Here is a 14,376-nt window from a genome sequence, read left to right on the forward strand (position 1 = left end):
CATTTGCTCCCTGCCCATCCATGTACCTGTCCAAATATATCTTAAACGACGCTAACGTGTCTGCGTCTACCACCTCCGCTGGCAATGCATTCCAGGCACCCACCACCCTCTGTGTAAAGAACTTTCCACGCTTATCTCTCCTGAACTTTCCTCCTCTCACTTTGAACTCATGACCCCTAGTAATTGAGTCCCCCACTCTGGGAAAAAGTTTTTTGCTATTCACCCTGTCCATACCCCTCATGATTTTGTAGACCTCAATTAGGACCCCCCTCAATCTCCATCTTTCTAATGAAAATAATCCTAATCTATTCAACCTCTCTTCATAGCTAGCACCCTCCATACCAGGCAACATCCTGGTGAACCTCCTCGGCACCCTCTCCAAAGCATCCACATCCTTTTTGTAATGTGGTGACCAGAACCGTACACAGTACTCCAAATGTGGCCGAACCAAAGTCCTATACAACTGCAACATGACATGCCAACTCTTGTACTCAATACCCCGTCCAATGAAGGAAAGCATGCCATACGCCTTCTTGACCACCCTATTGACCTGCGTTGTCACCTTCAGGGAACAATGGACCTGAACACCCAGACCTCTCTGTTCATCAATTTTCCCGAGGGCTTTTCCATTTACTGTATAGTTTGCCCTTGAATTTGATCGACCAAAATGCATCACCTCGCATTTGCCCGGATTGAACTCCATCTGCCATTTTTCTGCCCAACTCTCCAGTCTATCTATATTCTGCTGCCATTTATCTGCCCAACTCTCCAGTCTATCTATTTTCTGCTGTAATCTCTGACAGTCCCCTTCACTATCTGCTACTCCCCAATCTTAGTGTCATCTGCAAACTTTCTGATCAGACCACCTACACCTTCCTCCAAATCATTTACATATATCACAAACAACAGTGGTCCCAGCACAGATCCCTGTGGAACACCACTGGTCACAGGTCTCCAATTTGAGAAACTCCCTTCTACTACTACTCTCTGTCTCCTGTTGCCTAGCCAGTATTTTTATCCATCTAGCTAGCACACCCTGGACCCCATGTGACTTCACTTTCTCCATCAGCCTGCCATGGGGAACCTTATCAAACGCCTTACTGAAGTCCATGTAAATGACATCTACAGCCTTTCCCTCATCAACCAACTTTGTCACGTCCTCACAGAATTCTATTAAGTTGGTAAGACATGACCTTCCCTGCACAAAACCATGTTGCCTATCACTGATAAGCCCTTTTTCTTCCAAATGGGAATAGATCCTATCCCTCAGTATCTTCTCCAGTAGCTTCCCTACCACTGACATCAGGCTCACCAGTCGATAATTACCTGGATTATCCTTGCTGCCCTTCTTAAACAAGGGGACAACATTAGCAAGTCTCCAGTCCTCCGGGACCTCACCTGTGTCCAAGGATGCTGCAAAGATATCTGTTAAAGCCCTCGCTATTTCCTCTCTCGCTTCCCTCAGTACATGTTAACATTTTAGTTCAGAGTGACCCCCCACAACATTGATGGTGGGTGGTTCAATCAGAGTAATGCCCTCCTATGGCAAAGAAACTTGTGATTCTACAGTTAGGATAGTAATAGCCTTTAAAATATATCAACAGTGTGGTTTTAATTTTAAGCCATGATTGATTTAATCATTCAACAGTGTTGATATGTGTATTTATAAAAAAAAAGTGTAATCATGCTAATTATATGCTTCATTGAAATTCCTGAACAAACATACTTTACTGCATTTTCCCTTTAAACATGCCAAATCCTCTCAGGGGAGCTTTAACTTCTGAGGCAGTCATTTTACCACATGAGTCAACTGAGCATTACAGATTGTTATTAAAGTAATAACTATAAAAAGCATGCAAGGTGGCAGCTGGAAAAGTAAGTGCCTTGTTCATTAAGAGTACATTTAAAAAATCCAGTACATTGCAGCTGAAATTTCTCAAGACAGTCTTCCAGGCCCAAGCATCTTCAGCTGCTCTGTAAATAACTTTCGCTTCATCGTAAAATCAGAAATGGGAAGGTTCACTGATTATTGTCATGTTTTGATCCATTTGTGTTTTGTCAAACATTGAAGCAGTCCATGCCTGCATGCTGCAAGATCTGAACAACATCCAGGATTTGGTTAAGCGCTGAGGAGCCCATTCAAACCATACACTTGCCCGCAATGGTCATCACTTCCTTTGCCATAGGAGGGCATTACTCTGATTGAACCCCCCACCATCAACGTTGTGGGGGGTCGCTCTGAACTAAAATGTTAACATGTTTAGCCACATACGTACATTGTCTGTGTGAACAAGTCGGAGGCTGTAAATCTTGTGTTGAATAAGTCACCTTCTGACTCACCATAACAATTCCAGGATGAAAAAGTACAATGGAATACTTCTAACTTGTCTGGATGGATGTGATAAATTAAACACCACATTACCATCTATGCATATTGCAGCAGTGGATTTTTTTCATTAAATCAGGGAAGGTGGGCTTAGTTGGCAGGGCCTGTATTTATTGCCCATCTCTAAGTACACTTGAGTAGTGAATGATGAACTGGCCCTCCTTGAACTATTGCAGTCCATTTAGTGTAGATACACCCATATCCTGAGGCATGTTCCAAGATTTTGACCCAGCAACGGCAAAGGGACAGCAACATATTTCCAAGTCAGGGTGGTGAGAGGAACTTGCAGGTAATGTTTTTGCCTTGTATCTGTTCCCCTTGGCATTTTAGATGGTAGTATTGTGGGTTTGGAAGGTTTCTCCAAAGATCTTTGGTGAATTTCTGCAGTGCATCTTGTAGATAGTACACACTGCTTATACTGAGCATCACTGGTGCAGGTTGTGAATGTTTGTGGTGCCAGTCAAGCGGGTTGCTTTGCCTTTGATATTGAAAAACTTCTTCAGCGTTGTTGGAGTGGACTCATCCCAGCAAATGTGGAGTTCACATCGCACTCCTGACCTGTCCCTTACAGATGGTGGCCAGGCTTTCAGGAGTCAAGAGTTATTCACTGCAGGATTCCTAGCCTCTGATCTTCTTTGTAGTCACAAAAAGCTAACTTGGAAATATATAGCCATCCCCTCACTGTTGCTGAACCAAAATCCTACTGCCCTTTGCAAACAGCACTGTGAGTGTAACCACACCAAATGGACTGCAGTGGTCCAAGAAGACAACTCATCACCACCTTCTCAAGGCCAACTAGTGCTGGGCAATAAATAAGGACCCAGCCAGCAAAGCCCATACCCTTGAATGAATAATAAATGAAATAATGTTGTGAGGTTAGTCCAGTGCAGTTTCTGATCAATGGTAACTCCCAGGATGTTGACAGTGGGGGATCTAGTAATGGTAACACCATTGAATGTCAAGGGATGTTGGTTAGATTCTCTCTTGTTGGTCATTATCTGGTACTTGTCTTATGTGAATATTACTTACCACATGTCAGCCCAAGATCGGATATTGTCAAGGTCTTGCTGAATTTGGGCATTAACTGTGTGGCTATCTGAAGAGTCACAAATGGTGCTGAACACTGTGCAATCATCAGTGAACATCCTCGCCTTTGACCCTATGATGGAAGGGAGTTCACTGATGAAGCAGCTGAAAATGTTTGAGCTGTGACACTACCCTGAGGAATTCCTGCAGAGATGGACTGGAGTTGAGATGATCGGTCTCCGTTATTCACAATCACCTGGCACAAAGGAGTGTATGACTCCAACCAGCAGACAGTTTTCCTCCAGTTTCCCATTGATTCTTATTAGCGCGTATTGTTTACAAGCTTACTTACAGAGGCTTGTTCAACAACACTTCCATTCCAATGACCTCAGCCCACTAGAAGGACAAGTACAGCATGTGCATGAAAACACCATGTTACCTTCCCTCCAAATCACATATCACTCCTGACTTGGAAACATATTATTGTTCCCTTCTTATCACTGGGACAAATTTATGGATGCCCTACCTAACTGAACCATGCCTGTACATTTGCCACAGTAAACACAGTGACTGCAAATTACCTTTGTCCTAAAAGAGTTAGTGATAAGCAATAATGCAGGCCTTGCCAGTGAACACACAGCCAAAAAAAGGAATATTTTTCACTAAAAAAAAATATAATCAATACTGTGCCAGGTCCACAGCACTCACAGACCCCATAGTGGGATTGCATGGATGCCTGGGGCTTTAAAGGAAATCAATGCCAGGTAGGAGCACATTCTAACCAAACATTCACACACACTGCCGATATATAATTGTGACTGGGCTTGAATCACATCAAAGGTTTTCAATTAAAAAGCTGATAACGATTCATTTTCTGCTAATTACTGTTCGTCTTCAGAGGCAACTCCAGACTTATCATTTCATTTTTCCTGTCGTTTGAAAACCAAATGAAAGAATATCATCAAAAAACTTTCTGATAACTGTTTTTGCAAGTTACTTCCTGTAATTTTTCGCAAAAGCCCTGATTGATTTATTTATATTTATTTCTGGGAGATTCACTTGTTGGAGCATATCAACTTGCACCATTATTTTCCAAATGTACACAAATTTTAAATTACTGCTTAAAATCAATCATTGTGGAATGTATTCTAACAAAATCCAGTCCTTGTTGACTAGTCAATCATGTTTTGATCTTCTTAAAACCAAATAACTTCAAAATATCCTTATTGCCATCAGATCAATAAAAACACCTCCATCAAATGGTAGCAAATGCCCCTGCCCCACTCAGCCCAGTAACATCAAACGGACAAAAAGGTTCCATTTCCAGCAGATGAACAAAAAGCATTTCAATGAGACAGATGCATCTGTTTTAAATGAATCAGACAGGCTGGAACATCTCCATTATAGAGACAGATGTAGCCACAACTGCTGGGCAAAATATCTGTGTCCATCTCATTGTCAAAAAAAATCTGTAGCAGATAGATGTATCTGCATCTATTGAACTGGTGCATCTGCATCTGACGGAAACATCTGCATGGGATGGACAGAAACATCTCCATTCAGAATACGATTTGTATATGATGGACAGAAGCATCTGTGTCTGATCAGCAGAAACATTTCTACCAGATGTAAACATCTCCATCAGATAAACAGAAGCGCCTGCAACAAATGGAGCCAAACATCTGCATTAAATATAAATAGATCAGTCTGATGAACAGAAAATTGTCCATCAGACAGATAGAGACAGAGTAAAACATCTGCAATTAATGGACAAGAGGACACATCAAACAGGCAGAACCATTCCCATCCTAATCTGATAGCTGGATGCCTGTACTGTATTAGGTAGGCTGGAAGTGTCCCCATTGGAGAAACATTCCTTTCTCAACAGGAACAACTTCAGATCTCTCCAATCACCAGTAATGTTATGACTTTTTGGACAGATTAAGGAAACAGGGAGAAGTCTGCGACAATAAGAATTCAGATTTATAAGAATAAAGCTAATTCAATACAATTCTTCATTTAAGCTGTGCAGAAATATGTAACTGTGTACCCCATTATCTGGGCCATCTCAATCACTGTGTGTCTGGACATCTCTATAATTCATAAAAAGGCAACAGGAGTGTGGGCTTCTGGGCGAATGGTAGCGAGTCTGACTCCAGATCAGAAGGTTGTGTGTTCAAATCATGTCAGACTCACAGTGCTTAATGGAAGCTGAACTCCTTAGATTTGAGGGTGCCACAGTGGCTCAGTGTTTAGCACTGCTGCCTCACTGTGCCAGGAAGTCAGGTTTGATTCTGGCCTTGGATGACTGTGTGGAGTTTGCACGTTGTCCCCATGTCTGCATGGCCTTCCTCTGGCTGCTCTGGTTTCCCGCCACAGTCCAATGATGTGCAGGTTAAGTGGATTGGCTGTGTTAAATTGTCCATAGAGATCAGGGATGCCTAGATTATATAGGGGGATGGTCTAAGTGGGTTGCTGTGAGGATCAGTGTGGACTTGTTGGGCCAAAGGGCCTGTTTCCACACTGTAGGGATTCTATGAAGTATGTAAAAGACCAATTTTACCATTCAACAGAAATATTTTCACAAAAACAGACCGAGGATTTCCCAGCACCATTGTTGACAGGGCCCTCAACTGGGTCCAACCCATCTCCCGCACTTCCACTCTCACCTTCTCTTCTCCTTCCCTCAAAAGTGATAGGGTTCGCCTTGTCCTTACCTACGATCCCACCAGCATCCACATCCAGAAGATCATCAGTCACCATTTCCGCCACCTCCAGCGAGATGCCACCACCAGACACATATTCCCCTCCCCTCCCTTTTCCGCCTTCCACAGGGACTGTTCCCCCTGGGGCACCCTGGTCCACTCTTCCTTCTCCCCCAACAGCCCCACAGCCCCACGGCACCTTGCCCTGTAATGAGTGAAGGTGCAACACCTGCCCATTTACCTCCTCAATGGAGTCAAGTTAGGGAAAGGGGAAGCACAACGAGATCTAGGTGTTCTTGTACATCAGTCAATGAAAGCAAGCATGCAGGTACAGCAGGTAGTGAAGAAAGCTAATAGCATGCTGGCCTTCATCACAAGAGGAATTGAGTATAGGAGCAAAGAGGTCCTTCTGCAGCTGTACAGGGCCCTGGTGAGACCGCATCTGGAGTATTGTGTGCAGTTTTGGTCTCCCAATTTGAGGAAGGACATTCTTGCTATTGAGGGAGTGCAGCGTAGGTTCACGAGGTTAATTCCCGGAATGACGGGACTATCATATGTTGAAAGATTGGAGTGACTGGGCTTGTATGCACTTGAGTTTAGGAGGATGAGAGGGGATCTGATTGAGACGTGTAAGATTATTAAGGGATTGGACACTGTGAAGGCAAGAAGCATGTTTCCGCTGATGGTGAGTCCAGGACCAGAGGACAAAGTTTAAAAATAAGGGGTAGGCCATTTAGAACAGAGATGAGGAAAAACTTCTTCACCCAGAGAGTGGTGGATATATGGAATGCTCTGCCCCAGAAGGCAGTGGAGGCCAACTCTCTGGATGCTTTCAAGAAAGAGATAGACAGAGCTCTTAAAGATAGTGGAATCAAGGGTTATGGGGATAAGGCAGGAACAGGATACTGATTGTGGATGATCAGCCATGATCATAATGAATGGTGGTGCTGGCTCGAAGGGCCAAATGGCCTACTCCAGCACCTATTGACTATTGTCTATTGTCTCCCGCCCCAGTATCCAAAGTCAACACTTCACCTGCACGTCATACAATGTAGTCTACTGCATTCGCTGCTCATAATGTGGTCTCCTCTACATTGGGGAAACGAAGCATAGACTGGGTGACCGCTTCACAGAACATCTACGTTCTGCTCACAACAAAGACCCTGAACTTTCTGTTGCCTGCCACTTGTAACACACCACCCTGCTCCCTGGCCAACATCTGTGTCTCGGGCTTGCTGCAGTGTTTCAGCATAGCTCAGCAGAAGCTGGAACAACAGCACCTCATTTTCTGCTTGGGAACCCTGCAGCCCTCTGGCCTCAATATCAAGTTCAACAATTTTAGGGCCTAAACTCTCCAGTGTCCTAGACTCCACCCCACACACCAGGCCTTGTTATCACACAGCCAGCCATTATACACTACTCATTGTTAGTTACTAACAGTCCCCATTCACGACTATACATCTTCCTGGACAGATTGTTATCAACTCCTTGTCCTTTCTCCAATCATTTACTCCCTACCCCAAGCCCTTCCTTATTTTCTGCATATATAAACTAACGTTATCCCAGCTACCATCAATTCTGAGGAAGGGTTACCGGACCCGAAACGTTAACTCTGATTTTTTTTCTTCGCAGACGCTGGCAGACCGGCTGTGCTTTTACAGAAACTTCTGTTTTTGTTGCAGAAACATCTTCATCCCTTGCTTCCGATCAGCCCTTAGGTGATAACCACCCTAACACTCAATCAACTTCATTCAATGTAACAAATGGCTCAAACAGCAATAGTTAAAGACGATTCTGCAAGTTAGAGAGCTGCCTCTAACACTGGGACGGTTCAGACTCATCGAGTCAAACAGCGCAGAAAAAAAGCCCTTCAGCCCATCGAGTCCGCACCGACATCACATCGAAAAGTGCGCTAATCGCAAATTCCTCACATCCTATCTCCTGTCATCTCAGTTTGAGGAAGACGATATAACCCTCCCACAAACACAGGAATGAAACTGGAAGCTGGCATTTTCGCTCGTTTGCTGAATGTGTGGAGACAAACGGGAAACGGAGAGGGCTGGGGGGCGGGGGACAATCCCTGATGTTACTGTCCTTGCAACAAACACACCGCGTCCCCCGCGCCATCCAGAGCAAATGTATCAGTCATTTTCCAATAGAATTATGTTGGCGGGGAGGGGGGCGTCAGGCCATTCTGCCCATTCCGCAGCAACACTTCAGAGCTTGAGGCTGCGTCCGCTAACAGGATCCTGGGGTCTGAGAGAGACACCGCGGTGCGACCGGCGGAGGGGGGGCGATACAAGGAATTTAGCATCAATGCACAAAACATCAAGGGTGTTGGGAATGAAAGAGACGCAAAAATCAAAAACTGGAAACACTCAGCAGGTGAGGCAGGATCTGTGGGGGAGAAACATTGTGAACAATTCAGCTGATGAGCTGAAAGGTCAGCGTTGTTCACCCGGACCTTTCTGTGACCTTTCCAGTTCATCAATCAGGTCATTGAACTGCCGTCTGTTTCCCTCCTCGGATGACCGGCTGCCTGGTGTTTTTCCCCCCCCCTCCCCATTTCTGTTGTTTTCCCTCTTATAAAGGCAAAGTCATCTACTTTGTTAGACTAGCGAAGTGTCCACCCACTTACTCACTCTACCTCCCAACTCCCGCACGAGTTGCTGTGTTCTTACCTGACGAAGAAGTAGTAAATGTTGTTTTCCACGACCGTGTAAGAGTGGCAAGGGAAGTATCCCAGTCCAGTCAGGTTAAACCTGGCTCCAGCCGGCATCTCTAACATACTGCCCCAGGCCTGGTCACACAGCAGCTCGACCTCTGCCGAGTAGAAGAGGTCGGTGTCATATTGCCAGGGCAGGTAGTTATAGACACTGTAAGTGTCCTTGTAGACAGCCAGCACCTTCGCGTAGATAATGATTTCGGCCAGTTCAGCTCGACACGATTCACTTTGTGGTCTCCAGTCGTGAGGTAGCTGACATCCCCAGCCTCCTCCCAGGGCAGTGAGTAGCAGGATTGGGAATACCCAGCACATTCTGTCCCAATCCCAGTCCCGGTACCTTCTTCCCGGATAGTTGAGAACAGTCTGGTCGAGTGAGTGGAGTGGCGGATGGTTTAAACTCTTCCCGATGTGTGCAACTTCTGTTTGCTTCTGCCTTCACTAGTCCCAACCCATGCAGCCAGCATCTTTTAAAGAAACTTCATGAAATGCACGTAAAATCGCCCCCCCCATCCAAACGAGAGCCGTTGTGCAGAATTTGTGCGATTGCTCCGAATGTAAATCCCTTTTGTTTTTACAAAAGCTCTAAGCAGCAAGATCAGTTTTCAAGGGGTTTAAGATTTTCTTAAAGCGACAGTGCACCCGCACCAGCCTCTGGCATGCGTTCAAATCCTGCCTCATTTTCTCTTGAACTTTCAGAATAACTTTAAAGGCATCGAACTCCTGTCATTCTGGTCTGCTGGAGCTTCTAATGACTGCGTTCAACTCCTTTTTGTTGGGAGCTTTTATTTGGAATTCGTTACAGTAATTTACATCTCCAAAATTACCTTCTTGGATTCTCCAAGTAAACAATCATTTTGGCTGTTTATGATGGAAAAGAGTCAAGATGGGACTGTTGGAAAGCTGAAACAAACATTGAAAATGCTCCAAATTGACAACAGCCAGTTGATGTCTGCAAAGGGAAAGCACATGAATGGGTGAAAACGTTAAACATTTATGCAACCACAAAGCAATAATACAAGCCATGAGGCATGATGGCTTCACCCACAAGAGAACTTCTAGGCTTCTAGGTGACAATTATAATACTTTGGGCAAGCACATTAATGGTGGGGGTGCCTTCTGATTTACTGCATATTTTAGTTATGTTCCATTTACGAGCCTTTATAAAATTTGTTTATAAAATTTTCACATTTACTCCTCATTAAGTTTCAACTTCATCTGTTTACTCTAGTGCCTCAGCCCGTGTTGTGGTTGCAATTCACACATTATTTTACGATTAGACATGCATAAACGAAACAAGTTTATTTGTTTATTGATGTGATTCAGGCATACCTTGTTCCTGTCCCAGCCATAGGCTCACACCACCTTAAATCCACCATATACTTCATCTACATTATCTTCACCTTTATCTCAGTATTTCTGAGGTAAAGGTGAAGGGTCACAATTCATGGTAGGAAATATCCCTGTTATCTGCCAAATTCACCTACAACTAGCTGTAATGACCCGTTGAGGAAGGTTAACAAAAAAATCCCCAAGAGAACTGTGGATGTTGGAAATCAGATTCAAAAACAAAACCAGAGATTGCTGGACAGACGCAGCATGTCTTGCAGTATCTGAGGAGAGAAATCAACCAACATTCTGGAACGAGTGATCCTTCTTCCATTCTTTCTTTTCGAAATGATACAACGATCAAAATATCACCTGATAAACCAATTTGGTTTCATTAAAAACTTTGCTGTGTGGACAAGGGTGTTCTTGCCTTTCTCCTTTACTGCTTGCTACAGAGAGTTGTACTAAGCACTGGAATCAATCATTAATTATATCAGAGGGAGGTGCAGCCCAAGACTCCCTCCACTACCATTTAAACATCGGAACAATAGGGCCTATCATGCATACAAATCGTTCAGAGTTCAAAAGAAGATTGACAAGTGTGTTGGCGTTGGTCTTTCTTATTTTAAATGAATTTGCCTGTCGCTGCCCACAAGAGTAATTTGTAGTCCATTGGGCTCCATTCTGGAAAATGTTCATGAGGTGGAATGCAATACAATCCATCACATGGAACATTTCCAACTCACATTAGGGTTCTCAACCCCTGGGCTTGTCCTTGCAGCATTTAGTAACTAAACATTAATTTCTTAGATGCTGCTGTGAACAAATTTAGAAGAAAAATCACAATGATATTAAAATGTGGCGAGGAATTTATTTAAGAACCTTGTTATGAGTAGCAAAGATATTGGAGATTGGCTAGCAAACACTGTTTGACTGAACAGTTGGTTGGCAGTGGGAGATCAAATGAGGGAATCTCCACTCCCAGCCAGAGTTGGCGCCCTAACTGAGATCCATTTGAAATCTAACAAACTACAGAGCTGGAGCACCGAGGTCATGGTGGACACTGTATCAGTTTGGTTCAAGGTCACAAAGTTGTACCTTCAATTTTGTTGAGAATTGTGACATATAATGAATAGGAAAGATTTGGAGAGATATGGGCCATGAGCAAGCAGGTGGAACTAGTTTAGTTTGGGATTATGTTCAGCATGGACTGGTTGGACCAAAGGGTCTGTTACCTTGTTGTATAACTGTATAATCTAGAATGCTATTTAAATACAGCGTTGTTTCAGAGGTAAATTTTCATTGCTATTCAATCAAACTGGGGTTCTAGAAGTGTAACGCCAAGTGAATATTAAAGATCCCTTGGCACTGTTCAAAGGGGAACAATGTGTTGTCTTGTGGCCAAAATTCCTCATTCAACCAACAGAAACAGTAACTTTATTTATTTCATTGTTGGTTGTCGGACTTTGCTGTGCACAAAATTACTACTGTATTTACAGCACAACACTGTACAATATAATTTATTCAACGTGCATATTTTGGGACATTTCTGAGAGACATATTAAATTAATACATAAATAAAACTTTGGAAGCTTTCCTTAATTGCTACCAGAATGCCAATGTTGTGTATTGAAAGATTATATCACTTAGACCAATAAACATGAAGCTATTAAGAGATAATTAATCTGCAATGAGCAGTCTCCTTAGAGGCCAAAGCATGTTTACTTACTGCTTAATCCATGGAATCATTGGGAGATTCTTTAACTACTTCTACATTCTTATTTTACCACTTGATTACTCTCAATATCTGCTGCCATCTATTCTTTTTCAAATTCACTCACCCTGCTTTCTTATTAATTCTTGGTTTATATTGGATAAAGATCTATTAAAATTACTCATTTCAGAAAACAAAATACTTGCCTTGAGTGTAGTCAGAAAAATAATTCTTTCAATTTGCAATGCAGGGAGAAATGGAAATCATCAGAATTGTGAACCTCATGTGAGGAAAGTATATGGTCATAGTGCCTTTGTTTCTTGCTTTGCACAGACTAGTAAACAGGCCAGTTTTATCAAACTCTGACCTACTTTTCCTCCCCTTACAAAGGTTCACAACTTTTACAATAAACATTCATCTTTCTAAATTCCTCTTTGGTCTTTCTGCTCCCTTTCACTTGTAATCTCGTCCAGCACACTACATTCTCCTAGAATTTCTGTGCTCCTCCAATTCTGAGCTCTTGCGTATCCCTGCTTGATCAGTAGTGATCATACTTTCAGGTGGCAATGGCCCCAAGTTCTGGAATTCCCTGGCCCCTTCACCTCCTTATCCCTATTCTTTGGGATGGGGATACGGATAGGAAAGGTTCAGAGAGATATGGGCCAAATGCAGGAAAATGGGACTAGTTCAGTTTCGGAAACCTGGTCGGCATGGACAAGTTGGTCCAAAGGGCTTGATTCTGTGCTGTATGACTCTATGATTCTATGATTCTATTTAAAATGTTTCTTAAAACTAGCCCTTTCACTAGTTTTTAATAATATGTCATCATTATGGCCTGATGTCAAATTTATTTTCATAACATTGCTGTGAAGCATTTTGGGACATATTATTACATTAAAATTGCTAGATTAATTGCAAGTTGTTGTTGCAATTAGTGGTTGTATGTTTTCCCCTCTGTCACTAGAAACACATTTGCAATCTCTTATCCCTTTCTGCATAATAAAGTGACACTACTAACAATGACAGATGTTTCCTGCAAATTAAACATTCAGGACAGTTACAATAGCCACATTAGTTTGAAAAAATAAAGGCTCCTGCATTTAGTATTCGCAGACATTATTGCTTAATTGAATACTGACCAGACTTGAGCCTGATTAACTTTCAAAGATCAGACAAAAGCAGAACAGTGCAGACACAGAAACGGCTTACAGTATGCTAAGCAAGTACTAACTAATTTGGACTGCTTAATTTCACAGAACAAACAAGGTCAGACAAATTCAGTGGCTCATGATGTACTGAAACAAAATAGAATGGACATTTTAATTAACAAATTGTCCTAAGATTCACCGATAATCTTATCTCACTTTCAGGCTCACATTATTATCATACATTCAGGTTACATTGCATAGAGTGAGCAGTGCAGAAATTGGTGGATACTTATACTTCACACAATCCATCTCTCAATATCTAACCTGATTAGCATACCTTTCTTTTTCTTTCTTCAATATGTAAGGGGAAATGTTTCATAAATATCATTCTAACAACTCAGTTCAAAATATAGATCATTTATGACCCAGCGACTAGAAAGGGCCAGAGTTAAAAATCACAACCAGCAGTATCCTTATTTCATACAAATTAACCATTTAAACATTTGAAGAGATAGGGTTAAAACTCATGTTAGGTTGACTTCCTGAAAGCCGATCACATGCTTCAATACTTTACATTATTTAATTTGATTAGACAGGTTGTTTTTAAGGGACACCTAAGCAGATAATGACTCCTTGAAAGTATAGAAATTCTGAATAGGGCAAATTCAATGAAGTTTTAATTCAATTTCTTTTCGTTTAAGAAAACAGGAATGACAATATTAATACATTACTTCTGGTTAATTCTCAATAGAGCACTGTTTGAAGGACCTGAAGCAGAGAATATTTTAGGTGAATTATTCTGGTTGAGATATATGTGTTAGTTCAGCATTGTCCTCAAGTGATTTTCTCTCTCTTTTGAAGCCAGACCATTACAAAATTCCCATCGCGTTATAATTGGAAAGTTATTTTGTATCAAATAAGATGTTAGATCTTTTAAATTTAGTAGCAGCATTCTGGTTGGGGAGTGGGAGAAGTGGTTTTGGAGAACATGAATGGTAGAAGATGAAATATGATGGGAATTTTTGCTGCTTGACATCAAGATAGACATATGAAGACAACTTACCAACATTGCATGATGGTAAGATTTTAATCATGCTATAACTACTTTTCAAGATTGTCAGCCAGTGGCGGGGGTTGCAAGAAATAGGCACATCATCTTGGGAAAAAGATATTGGCCAAACCATCTGGTTCCATGACCGTCATGTTTAGTTCTTTTGCTATTGGTTGGCTTGCAGTTGAACAATTCTCACATCTAGCAGTACATCCTTGCTCATTGCAATTTTCTCCTCACTCACAATGTAAGACAGTCTGGATGCTAGAAAATCACCCCTCATTGTTTTACCACT

The 14,376-nt window shown here is 42.3% G+C and overlaps 1 protein-coding gene across 1 annotated transcript in view; it reads right to left on the reverse strand.

Annotated features, from left to right (window-relative positions):
* The window catches only part of ccdc3b (coiled-coil domain containing 3b), a 31,189-nt gene extending 21,609 nt beyond the window's left edge, over positions 1-9,580 (reverse strand). The window contains exon 1 of the mRNA XM_048547701.2: positions 8,799-9,580. Coding sequence (XP_048403658.2) covers positions 8,799-9,154 — 356 coding nt within the window. The 5' untranslated portion in view covers positions 9,155-9,580. The remainder of the gene's footprint in view (positions 1-8,798) is intronic.
* Between the last annotated feature and the right edge of the window lie 4,796 nt (positions 9,581-14,376).

Source organism: Stegostoma tigrinum, chromosome 11, assembly GCF_030684315.1.
Source record: "Stegostoma tigrinum isolate sSteTig4 chromosome 11, sSteTig4.hap1, whole genome shotgun sequence".
Classification (NCBI taxonomy): Eukaryota; Metazoa; Chordata; class Chondrichthyes; order Orectolobiformes; family Stegostomatidae; genus Stegostoma; species Stegostoma tigrinum.